The sequence below is a fragment of the Oncorhynchus masou genome, chromosome 15 (genome assembly GCF_036934945.1).
Source record: "Oncorhynchus masou masou isolate Uvic2021 chromosome 15, UVic_Omas_1.1, whole genome shotgun sequence".
Classification (NCBI taxonomy): domain Eukaryota; kingdom Metazoa; phylum Chordata; class Actinopteri; order Salmoniformes; family Salmonidae; genus Oncorhynchus; species Oncorhynchus masou.
Genome location: NC_088226.1, coordinates 38284895 through 38309859, shown reverse-complemented (window position 1 = coordinate 38309859; position 24965 = coordinate 38284895). Strand labels below are relative to the sequence as shown.

The 24965-nt window shown below is 44.0% G+C and overlaps 1 protein-coding gene across 5 annotated transcripts in view; it reads left to right on the top strand.

Annotated features, from left to right (window-relative positions):
- LOC135556226 (exocyst complex component 2-like) overlaps nucleotides 1-24965 on the top strand; it is a 94074-nt gene that overhangs the window by 68420 nt on the left and 689 nt on the right. For 4 of the 5 annotated variants that reach the window (XM_064989242.1, XM_064989241.1, XM_064989240.1 and 1 more), the window contains 11 exons: nucleotides 3619-3699; nucleotides 4253-4306; nucleotides 4860-4901; nucleotides 5108-5169; nucleotides 5257-5323; nucleotides 12777-12893; nucleotides 13392-13533; nucleotides 18857-18912; nucleotides 19487-19609; nucleotides 24339-24400; nucleotides 24823-24882. In XM_064989242.1, the coding sequence (XP_064845314.1) occupies nucleotides 3619-3699; nucleotides 4253-4306; nucleotides 4860-4901; nucleotides 5108-5169; nucleotides 5257-5323; nucleotides 12777-12893; nucleotides 13392-13533; nucleotides 18857-18912; nucleotides 19487-19609; nucleotides 24339-24400; nucleotides 24823-24882 (866 nt within the window). The remainder of the gene's footprint in view (nucleotides 1-3618; nucleotides 3700-4252; nucleotides 4307-4859; nucleotides 4902-5107; nucleotides 5170-5256; nucleotides 5324-12776; nucleotides 12894-13391; nucleotides 13534-18856; nucleotides 18913-19486; nucleotides 19610-24338; nucleotides 24401-24822; nucleotides 24883-24965) is intronic. The other variant, XM_064989244.1, reaches the window with a different exon arrangement.

Sequence of the window (24965 nt, the reverse complement as noted above, 5' to 3'; positions counted from 1 at the left end):
GGTAGAAAGTGGCTTTAGCAGCAGAGACAGAGGAGGAAAATGTAGAGAGGAGGGAGTGAAAGGATGCCAGGTCCGCAGGGAGGCGAGTTTTCCTCCATTTCCGCTCGGCTGCCCGGAGCCCTGTTCTGTAGCTCGCAATGAGTCGTCGAGCCACGGAGCGGGAGGGGAGGACCGAGCCGGCCTGGAGGATAGGGGACATAGAGAGTCAAAGGATGCAGAAAGGGAAGAGAGGAGGGTTGAGGAGGCAGAATCAGGAGATAGGTTGGAGAAGGTTTGAGCAGAGGGAAGAGATGATAGGATGGAAGAGGAGAGAGTAGCGGGGGAGAGAGAGCGAAGGTTGGGACGGCGCGATACCATCCGAGTAGGGGCAGTGTGGGAAGTGTTGGATGAGAGCGAGGGGGAAAAGGATACAAGGTAGTGGTCGGAGACTTGGAGGGGAGTTGCAATGAGGTTAGTGGAAGAACAGCATCTAGTAAAGATGAGTTCGAGCTTATTGCCTGCCTTGTGAGTAGGGGGGGAAGGTGAGAGGGTGAGGTCAAAAGAGGAGAGGAGTGGAAAGAAGGAGGCAGAGAGGAATGAGTCAAAGGTAGACGTGGGGAGGTTAAAGTCGCCCAGGACTGTGAGAGGTGAGCCGTCCTCAGGAAAGGAGCTTATCAAGGCATCAAGCTCATTGATGAACTCTCCGAGGGAACCTGGAGGGCGATAAATGATAAGGATGTTAAGCTTGAAAGGGCTGGTAACTGTGACAGCATGGAATTCAAAGGAGGCGATAGACAGATGGGTAAGGGGAGAAAGAGAGAATGACCACTTGGGAGAGATGAGGATCTCGGTGCCACCACCCCGCTGACCAGAAGCTCAAACAAGTGCCATTAATACAGGTAACGAGTGGAGGACACAGAGGAGCCCCTTAAAGAAGAAGTTACAGGTCTGTGAGAGCCAGAAATATTGCTTGTTTGTAGGTGACCAAATACTTGTTTTCCACCATAATTTGCAAATACATTCATTAAAAATCCTACAATGTGATTTTCTGGAGAAAAAAATCTCATTTTGTCTGTCATAGTTGAAGTGTACCTATGATAAAAATTACAGGCCTCTCTATTCTTTTTAAGTGGGAGAACTTGCACAATTGGTGGCTGACTAAATACTTTTTTGCCCCACTGTACATTAGAGTGTCGAGTTTGAGAAATGGACGCCTTACAAGTCCTCAACTGGCAGCTTCATTAAATGGTACCCGCAAAACACCAGTCTCAACGTCAACAGTAAAGAGGTGACTTCGGGATGCTGGCCTTCTAGGCAGAGTTGCAAAGAAAAAGCCAAGTCTCAGACTGGCCAATAAAAATAAAAGATTAAGATGGGCAAAAGAACACAGTCACTGGACAGAGGAAGATTGGAAAAAAAGTTATGGACAGACAAATCTAAAGTTTTGATGTGTTCAAATCACAAAGAAGTGCATTCGTGAGATGCAGAAAAAAATGTAATATGCTGGAGGAGTGCTTGACGCCATCTGTCAAGCATGGTGGAGGCAATGCGATGGTCTGGGAGTGCTTTGGTGGTGGTTAAGTGGGTGATATGTACAGTGTTAAAGGGATCTCGAAGAAGGAAGGCTGTCACTCCATTTTGCAACGCCATGTCATACCCTGTGGACGGCACTTAATTGGAGGCAGTTTCCTCCTACAACAGAACAATGACCCAAATCATAGCTCCAAACTATGCAAGAACTATTTAGGGAAGAAGCAGTCAGCTGGTATTCTGTCTATAATGGAGTGGCCAGCACAGTCACCAGATCTCAACCCTATTGAGCTGTTGTGGGAGCAGCTTGACTGTATGGTACGTAAGAAGTACCATCAAGCCAATCCAACTTGTTGGAGGTGCTTCAGGAAGCATGCGGTGAAATCTCTTCAGATTACCTCAATAAATTGACAACTAGAATGCCAAAGGTCTGCAAGGCTGTAATTGCTGCAAATTGAGTATTCTTTGACGGAAGCTAAGTTTGAAGGACACAATTATTATTTCAACTAAGAATCATTATTTTTTAACCTTGTCAACGTCTTGACTATATTTCCTATTCATTTTGCAACTAATTTCATGTATGTTTTCATGAAAAACGTTTCTAAGTGAACCCAAACTTTTGAACGGTAGTGTATGTATATATATTTTTTTCTCATCAATCTGCACTCAAAACCCCATAATGACAAAGCATCTCATTTTTTCAAAATATTTGCAAATGTTTTGTAGATAATGTAATTATTCAGACTCTTTACTCAGTACATTGTTGAAACACCTTTGGCAGCGATTACAGCCTTGATTCTTCTTGGGTATGACGCTACAAGCTTGTCACACTTGTATTTGGGGAGTTTCTCCCATTCTTCTCACCAGACCCTCTCTGAACCTTCGCCCCAGTCTGAGGTCCTCAGCGCTCTGGAGCAGGTTTTCATCCATGATCTCCCTGTACTTTGCTCAGTTCATCATTCCCTTTATCCTGACTAGTCTCCCAGTCCTTGTCACTGAAAAACATCCCCACTGCGTGATGCTGTCACCACCATGCTTCACCGTAGGGATGGTGCCAGGTTTCTTCCAGACGTGACGCTTGGCATTCAGGCCTAAGAGTTCAATCTTGGTTTCATCAGATCACAGAATCTTGTTTCTCATGGTCTGAGAGTCTTTAGGTGCCTTTTGGCAAACTCCAAGCGGACTGTTGTCTTTTACTGAGGAGTGGCTTCCGTCTGGCCACTCTACCATAAAGTCCTGATTGTGCTGCAGAGATGATTGTCCTTCTGGAAGGTTCTCCCATCTCCACAGAGGAACTCTGGAGCTCTGTTAGAGTGATCATCGGCTTCTTGGTCACCTCCCTGACCAAGGCCCTTCTCCCCCAGTTGCTCAGTTTGGCCAGGCGGCCTGCTCTTGGAAGAGTCTTGGTGGTTCCAAACTTCTTCCATTTAAGAATGATGGAGGCGACTGTGTTCTTGGGGACCTTCAATGCTGCGAAAATGTTTTGGTACCCTTCCCTAGATCTGTGCCTCTACACACAATTTCTTCGACCTCATGGCTTGGTTTTTGCTCTGAAAGGAAAGGGAAAGGGGTTACCTAATCAGTTGTACAACTGAATGCTTTCAACTGAAATGGGTCTTCCACATTTAACCCAACCCCTCTGAACCAGAGAGGTGCGGGGGGCTGCCTTAATCGACATCCACGTCTTCGGCGCCCGGGGAACAGTGGGTTAACTGATATGCACTGTCCAGTGTGGGACCTTAGATAGACAGGTGTGTTCCTTTCCAAATCATGTCTAATCAATTGAATTTACCACAGACTCCATTTACGTTGTAGCAACATCTCAAGGATGATAAATGGAAACAGGATGCACCTGAGCTCAATTGCGTGTTTCATAGCAAAGGGTCTGAATACTTATGTAAATAAGGTTTTTGTTCTTTATTTTTAATACGTTTGCAAACATTTCTAAAAAACAGTTTTTCTTTGTCATTATGGGGTATTGTGTGTAGATTGATGAGAAAAAATATATAATTGTATCAGTTTTAGAATAAGGCTGTAACGTAACAAAATGTGGAAAATGTCAAGTGGTCTGAATACACTGTATGTATTCGATCTGTGTGTTGTGAGCAGCCGGCCCAGTTTGAGCAGTGCATGGTGCAGATGCTGCAGTCACTCAAAGAACCCATGGAGACCAAACCTGGGGAGGTCAATGTAAGAAACACACACACATTACACTATCACAGAATCTCATTCATCTATGTGAACTACAGGTAACTGCCAAAATGAGGGAAACACCAACATAAAGTGTCTCAATGGGGTGTTGGTCCAACGCGAGCCACCAGATCAGCTTTACTGCACCTTGGCATAGATTCTCAGGCTTCGCTCCATAATCTCCTTTAAGTGTTCAATTCGGGTTGAGATTTGGTGAATGAGACACACACACACCCTTTAAACCCCCTATGCTCCTTTGAGAACCCACTTTCAGAGTCACTGAGATTTCTTCTAGCCATGGTAGCCAAAATAATGGGCAACTGGACATTTGTATACATGACCCCTAAGCATGATGGTATATTAATTGCTTAATTGACAAACCACACCTGTGTGGATGCACCTGCTTTCAATATACGTTGTATCCCTCATTTACTCGTGTTTCCTTTATTTTGGTAGTTACCTGGATATGTTGTATTGGAACACGTTACAGTGTGATAGTTGTTTTATGCGGCTGAGTGTCCTGTCTCACCTTGCTCTCCTCTCCTGTCTTCAGATCCTCCAGTTGGATCAGGACCAGGCCTCCGAGCTCTGTGTGGACATCATAAAGGTACTGTACAGTCACTGCAGACTAGGTTTACAGTATATTTTACCACAATAATACGGAGTAGAGATTCATATTACAATATAGTTCAACATAGGAATCCCTTCAATTTACTGGTAGTTTAGCATGAAGGTATGGTGTGAATGTCACTAGAGAATAAGTTTACTCTATATTTCACTCTGTATACACTGAAGGGACTCCTACAGGTCACAGGTCGTCTATAGGCTACAATATAGAAGTCCGGTCGGCATTTAGGGACAGTTTCCAGGACACATTAAAACTAGTCCTGGACTTTCAATGGAGAATCTCCACTGAGATTAGTCTATCTATGTCCGTTGAACTGGCCCTTAGATTATTGTAGACTTTTTAACTTTGTAGCATGAAGGGGCCAGGAAGCTCTGTGGGAGGATCATGAAGGTACGGTACAAAGTAGTGTCAAGGATTACGTCATATTTCACCATAGGAAAAACTACAGAAACCAGTCGTTTACTGTAGGTCTTCAGTGCACAAATTCAGTTCAAATTCAGTAGACATGTAGATGATGTTACTTTCCGAGCAGGTTCGAGAGCAAGTGGAAAAGCTCTGGAAGGACATCAATAAGGTATGGTACAGACTAGATAAGAGACTAGGATTACACCCCTCTTAACCCAAAGGAATCACTACAGATTCTAGGTAGTTTTACTGTAGGTTTCCAGTGCAATCCATTCACCCCATTCAGTAGACTTTTAGAATATAGTACACTGTTACTGTTGTCTAGGTGTGTCTGAGTAACTGATCTGTATATGTGACTGACCTGACCTATTCCAGGTGTTCATCAACTGCTTGGAGCAGCTGAGCACTAAAACAGACAGAGACATCAACACCTCACGGTGAGTACAGGCAGTGACTTTACTTCCAGTGTCCTTTTGTATGTCTGCATTAGTGTTTTTTAAACTCTTCGGTGTGTGTGTTCTCAGTATGTCCGTGGACCTGGCCTCTCCAAACTTGTTCAGTGGCATTCAGGAGGACTTCTGTCCAACACTGGTACGAAAATCGTATTTTTCTCATTCTGAGACTATTGGCCTCAATTTCACTCTACAGGATTACCGATGTCAGTAAGCATTTTCAATTAGGGTTCTTTCTCACTCTCTATCGCTCTTACAATCTCACCCCACTGCACACACATACAGACACACACAAACAAACACACACATGTATCTCCTTCACTGGCAAACCAAACCACTCTGTGTTATGATGCTGTTTCCTGGTTGTGGACAGGAAGCAGGCACGACCTTATTTCCTGTAAATACTATATGTTGAGATGAGAGTGAATGGCATGGGTGTCATGTGGGGGGGGGGGTTCTGGTAAAGGGAAATGGAGCAGGGGGCAGATGGGGTTTCCCCTAGTCTCGAGCAGGGGTGAGATGGTGAGACTGACAGCCAGGCAATATTCAGAGCAGATGCCCAGAGTTTATTTATGAGCACCAATGCTTGATAAATAGTGCATAAACCATTGTAAAGGATTAATTGCATGAATAAATATTCATAGTAAGATATTTTTTTATTTATTTTATTTAACCTTTATTTAACTAGGAACGTCAGTTAAGAACAAATTCTTATTTACAATGACGGGTCACTGGGGAACAGTGGGTTAACTGCCTTGTTCAGCTCGGGGATTCGATCCAGCAACCTTTCAATTACTGGCCCAACGCTCTAACCGCTAGGCTACCTGACGAGCAAAGCAAAACAAAGCAAAAATATAAACGCAAAATGCAACAATTTTAACAATTTTACTGAGTTACAGTTCATATAAGTGAATCAGTCACTTGAAATTAATTTATTAGCCCCTAATCTATTGATTTCACATGACTGAGCAGGAGCGCAGCCATTGGTGTGCCTAGGAGTGAATAGGCCCACCCACTTGGGAGCCAGGCCCAGCCAATCAGAATGGGTTTTTCCCCTCAAAAGTCCTTTATTACAGTCCAAAATTCTCCTCAGAAACCGGATGTGGGGGTCCTGAGCCGGCCGTAGTTACACGTGGTTGTGAGGCCGGTTGGACGTACTGCCAAATTCTCTAAAATGATGTTGGAGGCAGCTTATGATAGAGAAATTAACCAACTCTGATGGACATTCCTACAGTCAGCATGCCAATTGCACTCTGTGGCATTGTGTTGTGTGACAAACCTGCACATGTTAGAGTGGCCTTTTATATTCCACAGACACTGGACAGAGGAACCTAGAACGCTAGCGTCCCGGAGTCGCCTCTTCACTTTTGCGTTGCTCACACAAAGCCCCGGAAATAAATTGCTTGCACTGCACACAGTTTTCATGGGCCTTGTTTTGTGACCACCTGCCGCAGGTGTCGCATAATCTCTGGGAAGAGGTTGCGTGGCATGGTCTCTCTGAAAAGGTCCACACCTATCAGACCAAAATAACTCCACATCCATGCTCTTACCGCCGTATGCCCCACAGACATACACGAGTGCAATAAATGCTTTGAGTTCATCCATAGACATGTCCCACATACTGTTTATTGTTCTGTGCGCATGAGCCACAGTACATTACTCTGATGTGCTACTACATCTGCATGCCACATAAACTCGTCACTCTTTTCTACCCAAACCGCGCCATCCCTCCCAGACTCCTGTCTCAGGGTGGCAGTTGGGATCACAGTCTAAGTTGGCTCTGTTCTGTTTTTTCCGCGGCGAGACTCAGGCATCGGAGACGGAGGCTCGAAGTCAACATCAGAGTCAGATGGAGACTCTTCATCAGCAATGTCGATTTTCAAGCTCCATATTCGTTACTCCAATTCATCTGGTCTGTCAGTGCGTCCATTCGTTTGGTTCGGCTTGCCATTCTGAACTACACAGCTATGTTACACTCAGTGTCTGATTTGACTCTCCAATGGGAAATTATATACAATTTCCAGACTTTCCTAATACAATAATTAGACAGCCCACAATTCGTCATCATTACACTATTGTTCTAAATTCAATCATCATCTACACCCTCATTATTCAGATAAATCTAGTTTAATCGCCCTCCTCATCGTTCAGGTTATTGAAGTCACATGCACCATTATCAGTTTCTATTTGGTTCTATCGCCCATTCATCCATTGATAACAGAATAGCATATTTAAATGTTATTAGGTTACTAGTATTTGCTTAGTAGCCACCGCAATGCTGCCACTCGAGTGGTCATGTGCTGAATGCATGGACAGCACGGATATTGTTGTAAAAAGTGACATTCGTAAATAGAGATGCACCTCTTGAATTTGAGAGTTATTTGACAAAGGTACATGTCATAGAAGCTGCAGAATATGCTCTTTCTGATACTATATAGAAATCAAAATGTTTTACCTGCATGTGACTCTGGAGGATTTGACAAAGTGATACTCCTTTCCCTCTATCTGTCAATTACAAGATGCGCCCATCTCATCATGTACAAACTGACCTAATATTGTCACTCGTCAGATTATTGTAAATGTTATCTTGTCTATAGGCTAACTCTTATTATGTGTGAAATTATTATTATTATTATTATGTGTGAAATTTCGGTGTAGTTTCAATGGGCCGGCTGTGCAGGCATTGTTTGTTTCCCGCTCATCAACTTGGATAGAGTCAAGGAAATGTTTTGCTGTGGACTTCCGCTCGGGCGATGTACGAAGACGTTTTTGAGAGAGGTCCCTAATTAAACTTACATTTTTATGTTTTTAGACACCGCTGTTAGTTTTTCTGTTGCTGTATCGGTTGGTTATATTCTTTTAATCACTTTTTATGGTACCATGAGCAAGACCAACCCAAAGAGAACTGCTACAACCAACACATCGTCGAAGGCCGAACCAACTACTCGAACACCAAAAATGGCTGCCACGGCCAGCCCTGATGCAGAGTCTGAGGCCTTGTCTATGACCACGCTTGTAGCTGAGCTAGCTGAACAAATAAGTAGCCTAAAAGAGGATATGGCTTCTGTCATCAGCACTTCGCTGGCACCTCTCCAAACTTCCGTTAATGCCTTTTGAGAAATAGTCAACACTTTTGGGCAACGCCTCACTACACGAGAAGGTTTCTCCACTAACAACGCCAAGCATATTGCCGAGCTAGTAGAGGCAGCTGCCTCGCATATGGGTAGATTCGTTGGAGAATTATACCAGAAGGGAAAATATCTGGATTGTTGAGACTAGTCAACCCTCTGAAATTTGTCTCTGACATGCTGGTAGTAGTGATGGGAAATGGTGTCTTTGACAATCCGCCGGAGCTCGACCGAACACACAGATCCCTCACCCCCAAACCCAGCTCAGGGGAGCAGCCTAGGGCAATCATAGCCCACTTTCATCATTACCAAGATTTAGAACGTGCAATCCGTGGCCAAGATATATGATTCTACCTGGACCTGTGTGCCAACCTCGTGAAGCTGTCTCTACAAGAAGGGGTCAAGTTTCAGCTCCTCAACTTTTTGTGTCTTTTACGGGGGAGAGGACCCTTATTTTTGACACACTTGCATTCAAAATGCAATGTTAAGTCAAGGGGAACAGCAATACTTACTCAAAGAAAGTACAATTTACCTCTCCTGACATAATCTCGGATCCACAGTGGCATTTTGTTATGGTAACTGGTTCTCTCTTTCACACCTTTTTTGTTTTGCTTGTAAATGTTTATGCTCCCAATTGGGATGATGTAGATTTTTTTTAACAAACTTATTTCTTTGGTGCCCAATCTCAACTCTCACACAATTTCATTTTTGGAGGTGACTTGAATTGTGTGATCCAATTCAAGGCGTTCAAACCCGAGAGCATTTTCTCCCTCAAAAATGTCCAGCGCTTTGTCTGCATTCATGAGACTGGCAGGATGTGTAGATCCATGGAGATTCATTTTTTCCAATAACAAGGAATTGTCTTTATTTTCACATTTGCACCACTCCTATTCTACAATAGACTACTTTTTGTAGATAAAGCCCTTCTCCCATCTGTAAAGAAAGTAGAATACTCTGCCGTTGTTGTTAGTGACCATGCTCCTCTGTCACTCGACCTCTCATTCTCATTGAACTATACATATCACCCCCCCATTGAGACTTATCTCATCTTTACTTTCAAACAATTCCTTCTGCCCAATTCTATCGAATGCAATTGATGTCTTTATTGAGACAAATAAAACAGATTCAATCTCTGTCTACACTTTGGGAAACACTTAAAAGTGTTTATCCTCTCAGAACAAATGTCCTATTCCTCTCCTCAATAAACCACGGAAAATTAAACAACAGCAGCTAATCGACGCCATTCTGGAATTAGACCAACAATACTCCATATTTCCATCACCAGAACATCATTTAGAAAGGCTGAGTCTTCAAACTCAGTACAATTTACTATCCACTGATAAGGCTGAGCAGCAGCTACTTCACGCACGAAGGTTTTGTTTACGAGCATGGAGAAAGGGCTGGTCGACTTCTAGCTTCTCAACTCGAGTTCAAATCTGCCTCACAGCTTATCCCTCATTCCTCAGGTGTTTTATCACTTAGTCCCACTGAAATCAATAATACTTTCAAAACATTTTATTCAGACCTTTAAACATCAGAATCACCTGAAGACAATTCAATTATGAATGATTTTCTTGACCATTTGGAAACTCCTACCAGAGTAGTACAGAGAAGAGAGAGGAAATTGATCAACTTTTTTGCATTTCGAGGAGATTTTTCATTCAATTACAGCAATGCAAAGTGGGAAATCCCCTGGCCCAGATGGCTACCCAATTGAATTCTACAGGTTTTCTGCCAACCTGGCGCCTCTCCTGCTGGAAATGTTCGAAAACACCCAGGACCATGGTGTTTTACCCCAAACCCTGACAGAGGCGTCGATCACGCTGTTGTTGAAACCCGGCAAAGGTGCGTCTGAATGTGGTTCATACAGACCGATCCCACTTTTAAATGCAGATGTTAAAATATTAGCGAAATTGCTCGCCTCTCGAATAGAGTCCACTATGACAGACAACATATCAACGGATCAGACAGGGTTTATTAACGGTTGCCATCCCTTTTCTAACAGTCAACATCGGCTTAATGTGATACGTTCCTGCATCTTCGGATGTTCCTGAAGTAATTAGTCTTTAGATGCGGAAAAGGTGTTTGACAGGGTAGAAGGGGAATATTTATTCTCTGTACTGAGAGAATTTGGCTTTGGTGCGAACCTCATTTCTTGGGTCCAACTGTTGTACTCATCATCCAAGGCATCAATACCTACAAACAAACTTTGTTCACAGTATTTCCCATTATCAAGGGCCACACGCCAAGGATATCCATTGTCCCCTCTGTTACTAGAACCCCTTTCTATTATGCTAAAGGACACACCCTTAATACATGGTATCTACAGATGTGGACTGGAACACAAAGTTTCCTTGTATTCAGATGACTTGCTTTTATATCTCTCAGACCCCGAAGAGTGTGTCCCTGATACAGTGGACCTACTGTGTAGGTTTGTTGTATTTTCAGGTCATAAATTAAATTTTTCAAAAAATGTATGTTTTCCTATTAATTAATTAATTAGCTTTACACATTCCACGATTCCATTTTGTTTGTCCAAGTCAGATTTCAAATATTTAAGGGATCAATATCACCCGTACCTTTTCTTCCCTCCATGATGAGAACTTTATCCCCCTGATTAGCACACTTAAACTGGGCTTTCAGAGATTGAGTATTCTCCATTTTACTTTAGCTGGTAAAGTGAATTGTATTAAGAGGAATGTAATTGCCCAAATTTCAGTATTTGTTCCAACGTCTCCCTCTCTTCACAAGTCTTTTTTTCATATTTTTTTTTTTAAATGGGGCAGTCGGAATCCAAGAATATGTAAAGCATTCCCCCAGAGAGATATTACACATGGAGGACCAACCCTTCCTAACTTTATGTATTATTACTAGGCAGCGAAATATACAAAAGATTGTTTACTGGCTTCGCACCCCAGAAACTGACTGGTGTCAAACAGAAGCCAACTACGGTTTCTCTTCCACTTTGTCAGCTTTTGTCACCTCTAATCTTCCTCTGTTAGCTATGCTAACCAACTAAAGGGACTCATCTCCCATATTTTTGAGATAATCGTTCATGTCCCTTGATAACCCGTCACTTAATCAAATCTGATCTGAGTGGGGTAAAGGACTTGGTGGAGAGATCTCTGACAAAGTCTGGAATAGTTCCTTACTTAGGGTAAATGGAAGCTCCTCTTAATCAGCCTTGTACAGTTTAAGGTACTTCACTGTATCCATATCAGTAAGACCAGATTGTCCAAATTCTACCCAAACGTTGAAGGTACATTTGACCGATGTAAAAGCTCCTTGGCGGACTTGACTCGCATGTTCTGGTCCTGTCCCCATCTGGTAGGCTATTGGTCCACTATATTTAAAACCCTTTCTGAAGCATTTGGTATAGAGTTGCAGCCTAGTACAGAAATAGTTATTTTTGGAGCACCAAACAACGATCCTTCCCTGACCAGTAGACAGCTAGATGCCTTTGCCTCTCTGTTGACCCGCAGAAGGAGTTTATTGGATTGTAAAATCTGTAAATCCACCCTTAGCTTCGCTTTGGCTCAAGGATTTGATGCTGTTCCTAAAATTAGAAAAAATTAAGTATACCATTCGAGGGTCAACCAACTCATTTTACTCGACCTGGGACCAGACGATATCCTATTTTGACTCCAAACACTTCCTCCAGATTAGTACGCTTGGCCTCACCCCCACTCCTTGAGGTTATTGTCAAATTATTGGCTGCTGATTAAATAGGCATAACACAAACTCATAATTACATTATTGTCTTTCCTTATCATTCAGTTACTTCACAATTGAATTTAAATGAGGCCTCAGGTGCACAATTATTGCCCATTCACCTATTTGACATTCATTCAGTGAGGAGAGAGAGACTCATTAGCACCTGACTGGGTACCAACGTCCTACAGCACATTGTCTTGGTGGGTTAAGTTGAGAATCGGTGTGGAAACAAATGGTGAAAAGGCTCTAAATACTTTTCTGTTTGTGAATTCCAAATTCTGACAAATGAGCAGTGTAAAATACAAACGTTTAGGAAAAGTCAGGGAAGGAGCAGGACATTTAAAAAATATATATATTTTTTTTTTAATTGACAAAATCAAAGGTCAGTCAGTGGCTGTTGGCCTGTGACAGTTCTTGTGTTAAGAGTGAACCCTACCTGTTACACTAATCATAACAGTGAGGTAGCTGTTCTCATTTAACTTGTATCAGAGGGAAACCCGGAGTGTGTAGTATGCAGTAAAACATGATATCAGTCCATGCCAGTAAAACAGGGTTGGAGTCAGTGATGAGATTACTGGCAGATAGATGTTTAGAGACCACTCAATATGACAAATCCAATGTTCTCATCTTTAAAATGCTGTGTGTTTGTGTGTGTGTGTGTGTGTGTGTGTGTGTGTGTGTGTGTGTGTGTGTGTGTGTGTGTGTGTGTGTGTGTGTGTGTGTGTGTGTGTGTGTGGTGTGTGTGTGTAGGAGCAGCGTCTGCTGATCATCCTCAGTAACTGTCAGTACCTGGAGAAACACACCTTCCTTAATCTGGCTGAACACTTTGAGCGACACGGATTCACCGGGACTGAGAAGATCACACGGGTGACTAGAGAGGATACACACACACACACACACGCACAACCTTGGGAAGCTGCAACTTTAGCTTTCTGTGTGTCAGAAACAACAAACAGTTAACTGGCCCCTTAGATATTTTGGTGTTTAGTTTTTGCTGTTCTGTGAAGAAGAATGTTTGTCACCAAAGATATGATGAGAAAGACGTTTATGTTTCAGGGCAGAACAATTACACTCACTTTCTCTTTAAACACTTAAATGTCAGATCTCTGAGTCAGTCTCATTCTCTCTCTCTCACATATTGGTTCGACCTTCCCGTAAAGACAGCTGAGCGGCCTGTAGCAGTTGGTTCAAAGCCACTCAGGGCAGTTTATTGGGTTTTTGAGCCCTTGTTTTTGCCTAGGGCAAAGTGTAAAAGCACTTTGCGACAACTGCTGATGTTGGAAGGGATTACTAAATTGAAATCTGCTCCCAGGTTAGTGTTTATGTAGCTGTGTTAATTAGGTTTGTCTCTACCTCTGTTTCCAGGTGACTGTACATGCTGTGAAGGAGCTGGATGAGAGTTTGTTTGATGCCTACATCGAGAGGAAGTCTGATCCCATCGTAGGATCCCTGGAACCAGGCATCTATGCTGGACACTTCGACTGGAGAGACTGCGGAACACCCACAGGTATACACACACAGGTCTATGCTGTCTACTTCAATTGGCGGGACTGCACACCTTAATCGCAGGACATTATGCGCTATGGCCAGGATTCAAACAAGCACAGATTAACGACCTCTGCACTGTTGATGGACTTTTAAAATGCAATTTCCCAATTGTTTTCAGAGATTGCATTCGCAATGTTGAGTTTCTGAGCCAAGCCACAGGTGTGACAGAGAGAGGGGGGTTTACCCATAATAACCCCTGACCTATAGTGCCTTCGGAAAATATTCAGACCCCTTGACTTTTTCCACATTTTGTTACATTATAGCATTCTTCTAAAATTGATAAAATACATTTTTTTTTTAATCCTCAGCAAGCTACACGGAATACCCCATAACGACAAAGTGAAAACATTTTTTTTTTTTTGCAAATGTATTAAAAAACAAAAACCTTATTTACAGAAGTATTCAGACCCTTTGCTATGAGACTTGAAATTGAGTTCAGGTGGCTCCTGTTTCCATTGATCATCCTTGAAATGTTTCTCTATCTTGATTTTAGTCCACCACTTGTAAATTCAATTGATTGGACATGTTTTGGAAAGGCACACACCTGTCTATATAAGGTCCCATAGTTGACCGTGCATGTCAGAGCAAAAACTAAGCCATGATTTCGAAGGAATTGTCCATAGAGCACCGAGACAGGATTGTGTGGAGGCACATATCTGGGGAAGGGTACCAAAACATTTCTGCAGCATTGAAGGTCCCCAACAACACAGTGGCCTCCATCATTCTTAAATGGAAGAAGTTTGGAACCACCAAGACTCTTTCTAGGGCAGGCCGCCCGGCCAAACTGAGCAATCGGGGGAGAAGGCAGCAGGGTAGCCTAGTGGTTAGAGCGTTGGACTAGTAATTGAAAGGTTGCAAGTTCGAATCCCCGAGCTGACAAGGTACAAATCTGTTGTTCTGCCCCTGAACAGGCAGTTAACCCACTGTTCCTAGGCCGTCATTGAAAATAAGAATTTGTTCTTAACTGACTTGCCTAGTAAAATAAAGGTAAAATTAATATTATAGGGCCTTGGTCAGGGAGGTGACCAAGAACCTGATGGTCACTCTGAGAGCTCTAGAGTTACTCAGTGGAGATGGGAGAACCTTCCAGAAGGACAACCACCTCTGCAGCACTCCACCAATCAGGCCTTTATGGTAGAGTGGCCGACGGAAGCCTCTATTCAGTAAAAGGCACATGACAGCCCGCTTGGAGTTTGCCAAAAGGAACCTGAAGTTTCTCAGACCATGATTCTCTGGTTTGATGAAACCAAGATTGAACTCTTAGGCCTGAAAATGGCTGTGCAAAATGAGAGACCTGAATATGGCTGTGCAGCAGCGCTCCTCATCCATCCTGACAGAGCTTGAAGGGATCTGCAGAAAAGAATGGGAGAAACTCCCCAAATATGGGTGTGCCGAGCTTGTACCGTCATACCCAAGAAGACTCAGTGGTAATCGCTGCCAAAGGTGCTTCAGCAAAGTACTAAGGAAAGGGTCTGAATACTTATGTAAATGGGATATTATGGGGGAATTCTGTGTAGATTTGAGGGGGGAAAATGATTTTATCAAGGGGTCTGAATACTTTTCGAAGGCACTGTATGTAGTCTTTTGGCTTACCTCGAAATATACTAAATCTGACTGGGGAATTCAGGGGACTGTCTGAGCAGCCCTGTGTGTGTTTTGTGGTTTATGTGTATGTCATATGTGGAGTACATACTGTAATGTCTCTGTGTGTCTGTTTGAAGTGTTACTGTAAACAGTGCTTGGATGCACTTAGCCAGGGGTTCAAATATGAGTATACTCTATGGGCTTGATGTCTACCCTTTGTATATTTTTCCTCTCTCTCTCTTTCATTTTCTCTCTATATTCTCTCTTAAGAAGTTGTTTGTTTTTTTGTGGGTGGGGGAGCTCCTTGTGTGTGTCATCTGCACAGTGCAGGAAATGTCAAACATGAATTCTCAGTGAATCTTCGTTCTATACACACACACACACAATCTAAATTGATCTGATATAAGTAGTGACATGGACAATATATCATTATGGTCTGTGGTTTTGGGTGTGTGTGCAAAAGTCCATGCACACACAAACACACATGCACACGGATGTGCAGTGAGACCAGGTGAAACTTGGTGGTTTTACGTCTTACGGAACAGGAAGATAATCGGTGTGTGTGTTTGACATAACCCCACTCCCCCACCTCCAAAATGCTCCAAGGAGTGAAAGTGTGTGTGTGTGTTCTGCTAATAGTGAAACAGGAACATTTGGACTTAATAACCACAACTCTAAGGAATAGGATATGATACTTTCACTGGCTTAGCGTGTGTAGGCCTAGCCTATATGTTTGTGTGATTTAGTGTGGGCATGCTGTAAAACCATTACCTGCGGAAAAAGCAAGACAACTTTCACTGGTTTTGGTCTTTTTTTTTCTCGTGGTATTACTCTCACAGCGCCCCTTGGAAGTATTAACCTAACCTAAAGTACCAGACACCAGCATACAACTCTTCTATTGTCTTTTCAACATGGCTTGTTAGTGGTGGCTATATTTATACATCCACCATTCCCCAGAGTGAATGTGGGTCTATAAACCACTTTCTCGTTAGAAAGACCAAGACCAGTGGCATTTTTTGGACAGATCTAACCAAATGTTACATCTAAGTGCTGACGGTAGCGCAATAGGTTCAGGGCTGTGTCAGAACTATTTTTGCTATTTTCACATCCAGAATTATGGCCGCTGGCTGTGGCGCCAAAGGGCTGGGTTTTGATGAATAAACCAGTTGTGGGTGTGTCGAGACTTGGCCCCTCACTGGCCAATAAGAATGTGCTCCATAGCTAAATACGTGGTTGCTTCAAGTTGTGTGTTTTATGTATTGCATTGTCATCAACTCCAATTCCAATGTTAGTCCGTTATAGTTTGTTAAATAGCTTACAGAAACAAGGTAACAACATGTAGACCTATCCCATCTTTGCGAAATACGTTAACTTGAACCTGTTTGCAGTCCACATTGTTCTAAGTAATTGCATGGCTTCAATATGGAAATATACATTGAGTGTACAAAACATTATGCTCTTTCCATGACTGACCAGTTGAATCCAGGTGAAAGCTATGATCCCTTAATGATGTCACTTGTTTAGGGCTGTCCCCGACAAAACATAATAATCTTGGTCGGCCAAAAGTTGTCTTATTTCGACTAATCAATTGGTAAAAATGTTTAAATGTGTATTTTTCCATATATAGACAAACCCTTTTTTTTTTTTATAAAATCAACTACAGTTGAAGTCAGGATGTTTACATACACTTAGGTTGGGGTCAACCACTCCACATATTTCTTGTTAACAAACTATAGTTTTGGCAAGTCGGTTAGGACATCTACTTTGTGCATGACACAAGTAATTTTTCCAACAATTGTATACAGACAGATTATTTCACTTATAATTCACTGTACCAATATTCCAGTGGATCAGAAGTTTACATACAGTAAGTTAACTGTGCCTGCCTTTAAACAGCTTGGAAAATTCCAGGAAATTATGTCATGGCTTTAGAAGCTTCTGATAGGCTAATTGACATAATTTGAGTCAATTGGAGGTGTACCTGTGGTTGTATTTCAAGGCCTACCTTCAAACTCAGTGCCTATTTGCTTGACATCATTGGAAAATCAAAAGAAATCAGCCAAGAACTCAGGAAAAGAATTGTAGACCTCCACAAGTCTGGTTCATCCTTGGGAGCAATTTCCAAATGCCTGAAGGTACCACGTTCATCTGTACAAACAATAGTACGCAAGTATAAACACCGTGGGACCACGCAGCCTTCATACCGCTCGGGAAGGAGACGCGTTCTGTCTCCTAAAGATGAACATACTTTGGTGTGAAAAGTGCAAATCAATCCCAGAACAACAGCAAAGGACCTTGTGAAGATGCTGGAGGAATAAGGTACAAAAGTATCTATATCCACAGTAAAACAAGTCCTATATCGACACAACTTGACAAGCTGATCACATAGCACGGGGTTGGCAGCGTCATGTTGTGGGGTGCTTTGCTGCAGGAGGGACTGGTGCACTTCACAAAATAGATGGCATAGTGGTTGAAAAACAAGTTTTAATGACTCCAACCTAAGTGTATGTAAGCTTCCGTCTTCAACTCCAACTTCAACTCCTATATATTTTTTTGTACTTTTACCCCTTTTTTTGTGATTTCCAATTGGTAGTTAGTCTTGTCCCATCACTGTAACTCCCCTTCAGACTCGGGAGAGGCGACGGTCTGGAACCATGCGTCCTCCGAAACACAACCCTGCCAAGCCCTACTGCTTCTTGACACACTGCTCTCTTAACCCGGAAGCCAGCCGCACCAATGTGTCGGAAGAAACACCTTCGACTTCATCGAAGTCACATTGCAGGCACCTGGCCCACCACAAGGAGTCGCTAGAGCGTGATGGGATAAGAAAATCCCGGCTGGCAAAACCCTTCCCTAACCCGGACGACACTGGGTCAATTGTGCGCAGTCTCATGGGTCTCCCAGTCACGGCCAGTTGGGATTGATCAAACGGGAGGCCCCGAGAGCGAATAATTCTAATCAAATTCTAAACGATTGAAACCATTTGTTTCAAATAGGCTCTCTCTAAATACACTAACAGGCGCCATCATTTCTCACTGGGTGCATATAATATTAAAACAATGCAGATTGTGGAGGGTGTTACACACATCCAAACCTTTCACAGTAGCTGCACAAAGAGCCAATATAAAGAATAAAGGAGAATGCCCACTCACTGTTATACTGCTGCCAAATATAAATGTATAAACATAATCATAACCATCTAACAGATCAGATGACATTCACACTTCTCCAGTAGTTGCATTGCATGCGCACCACGAACCATCTCACAATAAAGCCAGGACAGTGAATCATTCTAATAAGTTTGCTTTTTTTTTTGTTTACCAATCTGTTTTGTTTTAAACAACAACAATAAGTACATGTACATTTTAATTATATCATAAAATTGCCAGGATAAAAAAGTAACAGCGCTGGTATAAGACTGGTAAATGACCAATCCTTACTCAACAGAAAGTAGCAGAACGCTGGCTTTAATAAGTCGAAATTGCAAATTAATGTGTGTTTGACACTAGTGCCGCCTTAACGCCAGACAAAAATAGAACTCCAAGCTTGACACAACTTTTGTTCCACACCCACTCCATTTTAGTCTGGTCTTATTGTAAAAGAAAACGTGTCAATGTTTGGTCTGGGATCATTTTCATTTGATCAGGTTTGGGTGTTGGACTGGGTTTTGATGTCATTGCGAAACTACTCTCCTACAGGTGTGAGGAACTACCTGAAAGAAGCCTTGGTGAACATCATCACTGTCCATGCAGAGGTAATTCTTGTACTCAAAGACATGCACGACTAAAATGACTTTTTCTTTTTTTTGTATTTGACTTTTTCTCTCCATATTTCGTTCTTGTCTCGTCACTGCAACTCCCCAACGGGCTTGGGAGAGGCGAAAGTGGAGTCGTGTCCTCCGAAACATGACCCGCCTAACTGCGCTCCTTAACACCCGCCGGCTTAACCCTGAAGCCAGCCGCACCAATGTGTCGGAGGAAACACAGTTCAACCGGCGACCAGGGTCAGCCTGCAGGCACCCAGCCTGCCACAAGGAGTCGCTAGGGAGAGATGAGCCAAGTAAAACCAAACCCTCCCCTAAGCCGGACGACACTGGGCCAATTATACACTGTCCTATGGGACTCCCGGCCACGGCTGGTTGTGGCACAGCCCGGGAATGAACTCGGTCTGTAGTAACGCCTCTAGCCCTACGATGCAGTGCCTAAGACCACTGCTTGTCTGTACAATGACTAGAACCTCTCACCGTTACTTACATTAAATCAGTAGACTTACATAATTCATTGAATCAGTGGACACCTCCAATCTAACCCTCTCTCTCTCTCATTTAGGTCTTTACAGTGTCTAAGGACCTAGTTCCCAGGGTTTTGAGTAGAATCATTGAGGGTGTGGCGGAAGAGATGAGTCGCCTGATGCAGTGTGTTTCCTCCTTCAGCAAGAACGGAGCCATACAGGTACACACACACTTTCCGTTTGCCACTCTCTCGGGTAAGTCAAATGGGCCAATTGTGCGGGGATTTACCCACTTTTACTGATCACAGTAACCCCCAACTACCTCTTCCAAACCAGCTGTACTACCTACTTGTCACACCCTGATCTGTTCACCTGTCTTGTGCTTGTCTCCACCCCCCACCAAGTGTCTCCTATTTTTCCCCATTATCCCTGTGTATTCATACCTGCGTTTTATGTTTGTCTGTTGCCAGTATGTCTTGTCAGGTCTTACCAGTGTGTTTTCTTCCCGGATCTGACCTTTCTGCCTGTCCTGACCCTGAGCCTGCCTGCCGTTCTGCGCCTGTTTGACCTTGCCTTGAATTACGAACTGCCTGCCCTCGACCGGCCCTTTACCTGCCCCTTAGTACAATATGCAGAATATTTATTATACAATCTGCCTCCTGTCTCTGCATCTGGGTCATATCCTGAGTTGTGGTAGTACGAACTGGCCATGACTGACCCAGCAGACTCGGACCAGCTCTGCAACGCTGTTTTCTCCCAAGGAGCTACCATTGGAAGACATGAGGAGTTCCTTCATAGGCTTATGGAAAGACTCCAAACCTTGTCAGAACACCATGACCATGCTTTCAATGCATTACTGGAGCTATTCCGCAGATTATCTACCAGGCAGCAAGCCACTACGGTAACCTCCCAGACTCTCCATAACCCCGCTACCAGCTGCGTTTCGCCCTAGCCTACCCCGGCTTACCTCCTCCGAAGCGCTATGCTGGTGATCCCAGAAGCTGCCAGGTGTTTCTCTCCCAGCGCTCCCTCATTTTCTAAGATAACATATCTTATAACGCTGATGTCCGGGAGGGCACTCGCCTGGGCTACGGCGGTGTTGGAGCAACTAAGTTTGCCTTAGGCTGGAGGATTTCATGACAGATGTAAGGAAGGTGTTCGACTTTCTGTTGTCTGAGAGAGAGGTGGCTCGTAAAGCTACTTCAACTGTGTCAAGACCCCTGTAGTGTGGCAGACTACGCAGTAGACTTTCGCACTTTCACCACCGACTGTGCCTGTACCCCAGAATCCCTGTTTGACATGTTCCTTCATGGATTATCAGTGTGAATTAAGGACGACCTCGTAGCCCGGGAGCTGCCCTTGGACCTTGACTCTCTCATAGCCTTGACCATAAGGATCGTTGGGCGACTACTGGAACGCAGTAGAGAAAGGTCTGATCCCGGGCACACGCACCTGTCCACGATATTCCCCTCGCCTCTGAAGAACCCCGGAAATCCGTGACGCTTACATTCCCAAGAGAATCCAATATCACCAAAGTTCCCTCAGAAATCATTGAGGACTGTCGACTCGCCTCCTACGGCGCCCATGCAACTGGACAGGGCTAGATTGTCCCTTGAGGAATGTTTACACAGACTGAGCTCTAAAAAGCTGTATGTATTGTGGAATTTCAGGACATTACATTACTGTCCAGTAAAAATCCCAGGCTCATCTGTAGGTACGAATACGCTGGTTGGTCATACAGGGAGTTTCCCAGCTCCCATTACTCATACTCCTCTCCATGCTATCCTGTTGTGGGGTGACCGGTTTAAATCTCTCCAGGTACTCGTGGACTCTGGGGCCGATGAGAGCTTTATAGACACTACCCTGGTGTCGGAGCTGGGTATCTCCACACAACTCCTCTCCGTTCCCATGGACGCCAGAGCATTGGATGGACGCTCTATTGGCAGGGTTACCCACAGTACTATTCCTATTAACCTGCGAGTGTCAGGGAATCACAGTGAGTCCATGCGGTTCCTGCTCATTGAATGTCCTCATGCAGCCGTGGTTTGGGGTTTTGTCGTCGCTCCAGAGGCACAACCCCCTGATCGACTGGGCTACTGGCTCTATCCTGGGTTGGAACCCGTTCTGCCATGCGCATTGCCTCAGGGCAGTGCAGCCCGCCCCTGGACATCCTCCTTCGGCTTGGGGAAAGCCTTGGATCTCTCCGCAGTTTCCTCTGGGAGGTTTTCAACAAGGCACGCGCCACATCTCTTCCCCCGCATCAACTGTTTGACTGCGCCATTGACGACCTCCCTGGCACTACACCGCCTTGGGGTGGCTTTATTACCGGTCTTGCCCGTAGACCAGGACAATGGAAGGGTACATTGAGAACTCTCTGGGAGCAGGGTTCATTCATTCTTCTTCCTCCCCTGCCAGCACAGGGTTCTTCTTTGTGGAGAAGAAGGACAAAACCCTGCGCCCGTGTGTCGACTACTGGGGCCTTAACCTTTTTGGGATAGGGGGCAGCATTTTCACTTTTGGATGAATAGCGTGCCGAGTGAACTGCCTCCTACTCTGTCCCAGATGCTAATATATGCATATTATTATTAGTATGTTTGAATGATGTCTGTGAGTATAACAGAACTCATATGGCAGGCGAAAACCTGAGAAAAATCCAACCAGGAAGTGGGAAATCTGAGGTTTGTAGTTTTTCAAAGCTTGGCCTACCAAATACACAGTGTCTATTGGGTCAAGTTGCACTTCCAAAGGCTTCCACTAGATGTCAACCGTCTTTAGAAACTTGTTTCAGGCTTCTGCTATAAAGGAGGGGGGAATGGGAGCTGAATGAGTCATGGGTCTGGCAGAGTGTTTCAGGCTCGTGATGTGCGTTCCCAACAGAGTTAGCTCTCGTTCTAGTGCTTTTCTACAGACAATGGAATTCTCCGGTTGGAACCTTATTGATGATTTATGTTAAACATCCTAAAGATTGATTCCATATATCGTTTGACTTGTTTCTACGACCTGTAACGGAACTTTTACTCAGATTATGCTTTTTACGTAAAGTTTTTTTGAAATCTGACACAGCGGTTGCATTAAGGAGAAGTCTATATTTAATTCTGTGAATAACACTTGTATCTTTTATCAATGTTTATTATGAGTATTTCTGAAAAATCACCTGATGTTTTGGAATCAAAACATTACTGCACGTAACGCGCCAATGTAAACTGAGAATTTCTGGATATAAATATGCACATTATCGAACAAAACATACATGTATTGTGTAACATGATGTCCTATGAGTGTCATCTGATGAAGATCATCAAAGGTTAGTGATTAATTTTATCTTTGGTTGGAAAAATGGCTGTGTTTTTTTGACTTGGCTATGACCTAATCATATGTTGTGCTTTCGCTGTAAATCCTTTTTGAAATCGGACACGATGAGTAGATTAACAAGGTTATCTTTTTTTGCTGTATTGGACTAATGTGTGAAAGTTAAATATTTCTCAAAAATATTTTTGAATTTCGCGCGCTGCCTTTTCAGTGGAATGTTGTCGAGGGGTTCCGCTAGCGGAACACCTGCCCTAGTTGATGGCATCTTGGTAAAGAACCGTTACCTGCTACCACTCCTCGGCTCTCGAGCGTCTCCAGGGGGAGACCGTATTCTCGAAGTTGGACCTTCGGAACGCCTACCATCTGGTTCGGATATGGGAAGGAGACAAATAGAAGACAGACTTTAACACAGCTAATGGGCACTACGAGTGTCTGGTTGTGCCATTTGGACTGACCAACACTTCCACAGTGTTCCAGGCTCTGGTAAATGATGTGCTCCGTGACATGTTGAACTGGTTCGTGTTTGTCTACCTTGACAAAATTGCTGTCTATTCCCATTCGGTTCAGGAGTGTGTTCTCCACATCCGACAAGTCCTCCAACACCTCCTGAAGAACTAGAAGTGTGAATTTCATCGCTGCTGGGAACATTTAGATTGATCCAGACAAGGTGAGAGCGGTGGTGGAGTGGCCCCACATCCAGAGTGAAGCTGCAGCTTCTTAATCCATCCGGACCCGTCCTGTCAGTTCGTAGTGGAGGTTGACACCTCGGACGTTGGACCCGTCCTGTCCCAGCGTTCTTCTCGGATCGTAGTCTCGGATCGTGGTCTTCAGTTCTCGTCACGATTCTGGAAGGCTTTCTGCAACCTCATTGGGTCGTCAGCAAGCCAGTCCTCCTGGTTTCATCCTCAATCTAGCGGCCAGTCGGAGCTTGCCAATCAGGACCTGGTGACGACTCTTTGGTGCCTCATCTCAGCCAACCCCACCCACCTGGAGCCAATAACTTGTGTGGGTGGAATACGCCCAGAACATCCTTCCCTGCTCGGCCTTTGGTCTCTCGTCCTCCGAGTGCTCCGTGGGTTATCAGCCCCGGCTCTTCCCTAAGCAAGAGGTCAACACCCTCTGCTCCAGATGTTTGTCCACCTCTGTCGGCATACCTGGAAGAGGTATGGCTAGTAGCCGGGACCCGGTGGTGGTCCGCTTGTCTACGATACCTGGAGGTGGTCTTAAGAAGAGCGGACCGCCACCGGACCCTGGCTACCCGCTAATCATCTCGGGCAGAGGGTATGGCTCTGCACTCCGGGTGAGTCCTGTAAACCCCCCCCCCCCCCTCTTTCTGCCTGTCCTGACCCTGAGCCTGGCTGCCATTCTGTCCCTGTTTGTCCCTGCCTTGAATTACGAACCACTGCCTGCCCTCGACCTGCCCTTTGCTTGCCCCTTTGTATAATAAATATCCTGAGTATCGAACTATTCGCCTCCTGTGTCTGCATCTGGATCATATCCTGACTCGTGAAACTACTATATACTGCTCACTCTACCGCTTTAAGTGTTGATACTTTAAGTACCCTAAGTATATCTGTATATGCTTTTATCCGTTCCTTTCTTTCTCTTTATCCTCTTTCATCCCTCTTTCTCTCTCTGCAGGCCCATTTGGAGATAGATTCTCTGAGAGATGCTGTAGCCTCCTACCTGTCATCTGAGAGCCAGTAAGGCCCATAGAACCCCCACTGACACTGTACACCACTACACACCTGTTTACCACACGTACACATACACTACACTTCCATACACTGCATACTATACAAATGTACATGAATTACAGAGATTATACATTACTCTCACTTTCATTCCTGTAAATCACATTCATCTTCCCCACACCTCTAGTCGTCATCACCTGGTGGTATATGGAAAAGGAAGCGAAAGCAGAACTTTACCAGCAATCCAACTGGTTTAATCAGGTTCTGTGACTTAAACAGAACTTTACCAGCAATCCAACTAGTTTAATCAGGTTCTGTGACTTAATATGAGTCTGTCTTTGTGTTATGGTATGTCTCTCTCTCCTTCTGTGTGTGTAGTATAATTTGTTGGTATATGTGGTGTTGTGTTAACTGTGTATATCTTGTTTAAGCGCCAGCTTCAAGCAGGCTCTGGAGGTCCTTCCCCAGCTACACAACGGAGCAGACAAAAAGTAAGTCATTCGTCAAGGTCATATTTGGAGCAGACAAAAAGCAAGTAATTCATTAAGGTTCAAGCTGCCACTAGAACAAGATT